The 3,652-nt window shown below is 45.9% G+C and overlaps 1 protein-coding gene across 1 annotated transcript; it reads left to right on the plus strand.

The window, feature by feature from the left end:
- The first annotated feature begins 313 nt into the window (after positions 1-313).
- On the plus strand, positions 314-2,267 carry LOC127543457 (collagen and calcium-binding EGF domain-containing protein 1-like). The gene is made up of 2 exons (XM_051969556.1): positions 314-946; positions 1,623-2,267. Exons 1-2 carry the CDS (start codon positions 786-788, stop codon positions 1,705-1,707), a joined length of 246 nt encoding a protein of 81 aa, XP_051825516.1. The 5' UTR covers positions 314-785; the 3' UTR covers positions 1,708-2,267.
- The last annotated feature ends 1,385 nt before the right edge of the window (positions 2,268-3,652 follow it).

Consider the following 3,652-nt stretch of genomic DNA (forward strand, 5'->3'; position numbering starts at 1 on the left):
TTTGCCTTTACTGCTTGAGTAAAGAACTTCGAGAACATTTGCGGGACAAAAGCAAAGAGTATCTCCTCAATTTGGGGAAAGGAAAATATTCTGGATCTCGTTATTAGAAATTGACAACAGGGAGGAGGCTCATTAACCCTCTCTTCCCCTCTCCTCTTTCTGCAGCAAAAAGAAAAATTTCTTCCTCCTCCTCCTCCTCCTCCTCCTCTTCTTCCTTTTCCTCCTTACTCCTCTTCCTCCTCCTCCTCCTTCTCCTCGTCCTCCTCCTCCTCCTCCTTCTCCTTCTCCTCCTCCTCTTCCTCCATCCCTGGTTATCTATGCCATCCCAATACAAAACACTGACACCCATTTTCTCTCCCTTACTCTTCTTTCCTTTCCTTTCCCTCCCCTTTTTCAGCTGAGGGAAAGAGCGGAAGAAACGGACTCAGCCCTGAACTCAGGTCAATCTGTCACTCAAGACCGAAGTCCTGGGAAAGACGCTCCGGCTGTACGTAGTTCCCATCCTAGGTCCAGGTTGCACCGGGTGGGGAAAGCACGATGGAACCCCTAATTCTGACCTTTCTTCCCCGCAGCCTCCTTTCCTAAGCCCGGCTCCTGTTCTGACCCCCAGAGCTCTCCGGGCAGGTGGTGCAAACACCCCTGCTCTCCCGCGCCCCCTGCCGGAGGGAGAGAAGGAAAAGGAGGAGAAGAAAAAAAAGAGGAGGAGAAAAGAGGAGGCTGCAAGGAGGGAGAGAGAAAGAGCGAGAGCCTGGGCGCCGAGGGGGAACTGCCCGAAAGTTTGCCCGATGGTGCTGCCGCTACCGCCGCCGCCGCCGCTGTCGCCTCCTCCACCAAGTGGGAGAGGAGGGGCGAAGAGACAGCTGGGCAGAAGCCTGGCTCCCCTGCTTCTCCTCCTGGCGCTGGGACACACCTTGACCTACCGAGAAGAGTTTGAGGACAGTGACAGGTGAGCCCTGCCCTTGCCTCCCAAGCTGGGACTGCTGAAGCCCCAAGAAGAGCCTAGACAGCAAAAGCGAGCTGTGCTTCTATCACTGGTGGCGGGCAGTGCATTGCCTGGCTCCGAACCGGCTCCCAGGCAGTCCTAGCCTGAACTCCCTTGATGCAGTGGGTGCGGATTGTGCGCCTAGCACCTCGATTCTGAATGTGCTCTACTGCGGTGTCTGCATTCCCTCTGCGCCTGGGAGGCAGAATTCATACCCATTCAAATCCAATTCGCGCTTTTTTCCGCGCGCTGGTTCACAGAACCAAAGATTTAGATCTGGAAAGGACCTTAGAAGCCCTCTAGTTCAACCCCCCTCATTTTCCAGATAAAGGACTTGCCCAGGATCACACAGCAAGTAGATAGCAGAGTCTCCATTTAGAGCCCCTAGAACCCAAATCCAAAGCTCTTTCCACAGTCCCCGTTCCTGACAGTAGAATAAGATCCTATGGTTTCTCCATCCGTAAAACTAGAGGATCGGATTAGATTACCTCTAAGGTCCCCTTCTATTCGAAATTCTGTGGACTGAAGCCCCATAGGTATAGGGATACTCTTAGTTTGCCCTCACTCCTCCGCACACTGAGGTTGCCTGAGAATCTCCAGGTTCTGATTAAAGCAGGATTTTCTTTCCTCTCTCTTCCAGAGAGGTCTGTTCCGAGAACAAGATAGCGACCACCAAGTATCCTTGTCTAAAACCTACGGGCGAGCTCACCACATGTTTTAGGTAAGACTGCATTTACAAGAGACTTTCACAGATTACAGTATGCGAAATTACTGAGGAGGGAAGAGAGGTAAAGGAGAATTGGGGGTGGAAGTGAGGAGAAAAGACCTGGGACTTTGCGGTTGTTTTTTTTTTTTTTTTTTTTTTGGTGTATGTGTGTGTAGCTTGGTATAAGCAAAGTGTCGGTTGTGAGCTCACCTCCGTGAGAAGTTTCCTGTTGTGTTTATCTGAGTTAGGGGGCGGGGTGGGAGCCAGAATTAAGCCGCAAATTGGACTACTGGGCTAGCGCCTATCAAGATCCCAGCAGTGTTTATCCCTATCTCGCATATTTGTGTGTAGTAGAGGTGGGGGCCGAAATCGGGGGGGGGGAAGGATTAGAAAGTTGAAAGTTTATGAAATAAAGTTGATTTGGGCTTTGAATGTAAACACTGGGGTATGGAGAAGATGAATGACTGCTTGAGCATTTGCTGTTTTGTTTTGAAAAATCCTAAGTCAACAAAGGGAAAATAGTAGGCACTTGGCTGTCTCTTGACCCTCTCCCCCGCTGGGACAATCTCATTCGCTGTCTCTGCCTCTGCATTCAAGGTGCTGGGTTGGGAAGGAGTGTGCGTGTTGGGGGTGGGGGGTTGGGGAGCGACAGGTCTATGGGTTGCTGTGTGTGTTGGACGAATCTGGAAAGCTTCAGGGTTGTTGAAACAGCAAGAAGAGAAGCAGTTCATTGACTAGAAAGGTTGAGGGAGGGATTGTCTCTGTTTAGGGTCTTGGAAATAGAAAGAGCTGAGTCTGCAAAAGCAAGACTTAGCAGGGTCTCGTTGATTAGACTTTTTTGTTAGGAGGCTTTTTGATTGTCCTGGACCAATGGAATTCTCTCTTATGTGACCCTGAAGCTGCCGTTAGCGGAAGAGAAAGAAAATTATTTTGATTTGGAGAATCTAGCGTAATTCAGCATTCTCATGCTGAAACGAGAGGTTTGATGAGCAGCAGATTGCATTGAAATCTACCATATGCAAACTGACGAATTAGAATCTGAGCATTTACATTCTGCAGCCTTTTGGGAGCGAAAAATACTGCTTCTCGCCTTCTCCCCCTACCAGAAGATTAGCCCCATGGGTACTTTTTATTGGGGAAAAAAGAGGAGAAAGAATATTTAGCAAGACAGTGACCATGAAGGAGAATTTTTTTTCTTCATGAAAAGACTAAACTAGCGTCCCCAACCATTTATTGAGTACCTAGTATATTAAATAAATGCAGATAACTATGTTTGGTATTGGGGTTAGAAAGAAAGAAAGAAATAGAAGATACAGCCTCTGTCCTTGAGGAACTTCTTGTCTATCAGGAATGACATAATACATGGATGAAAAGAAATTAGGAGATAAAGTATGGAAACATTAAAGTGATGCGGAAGGAGATTTTCAACTTTCTCAAATCTGAAGCAAACAGAATGGCAATTTAGCTTAGAAGTAACAGGGTATGTGTATCTTCTACTATCTGGTCTTTGAGTCTCTATTAGATTCTTGAACCATTTTTTTTTGTTTACATTTTTGAACATTAGTCATTTCCAGATATGCTTCCTTCTTATCACTGAACTCTCCTTTTTTATCAGAGTAACAAGTGGAGTTGAGACTGTACCTGACAATATGTCAATATTTTGCGCTCTTTATCACTTGACAACTTAATATTTTTTAAAGAGTAAGGACAACTGAAAGATATAGAAGAGGAGTTCTGTTTTGAGAATGTCATCTAGATTACCTAATAGTAATAGGAATCTTTGTGGATAGGCTGAATGATTTTTTACTTAGTATAGTCCATCTTTGCTTATTAAGAATGAGGGCATCCCTATCTTTGTTTCATGGTCATGCTGTAATTAATTCCCCTCTTCTATTTCATAACTTTTTTTTTATTCTAAGGCAATGGTTTTAACTAGAGGTGCATGAACTTGTTTTCACAAAATA

The sequence above is a fragment of the Antechinus flavipes genome, chromosome 1 (genome assembly GCF_016432865.1).
Source record: "Antechinus flavipes isolate AdamAnt ecotype Samford, QLD, Australia chromosome 1, AdamAnt_v2, whole genome shotgun sequence".
NCBI lineage: Eukaryota > Metazoa > Chordata > Mammalia > Dasyuromorphia > Dasyuridae > Antechinus > Antechinus flavipes.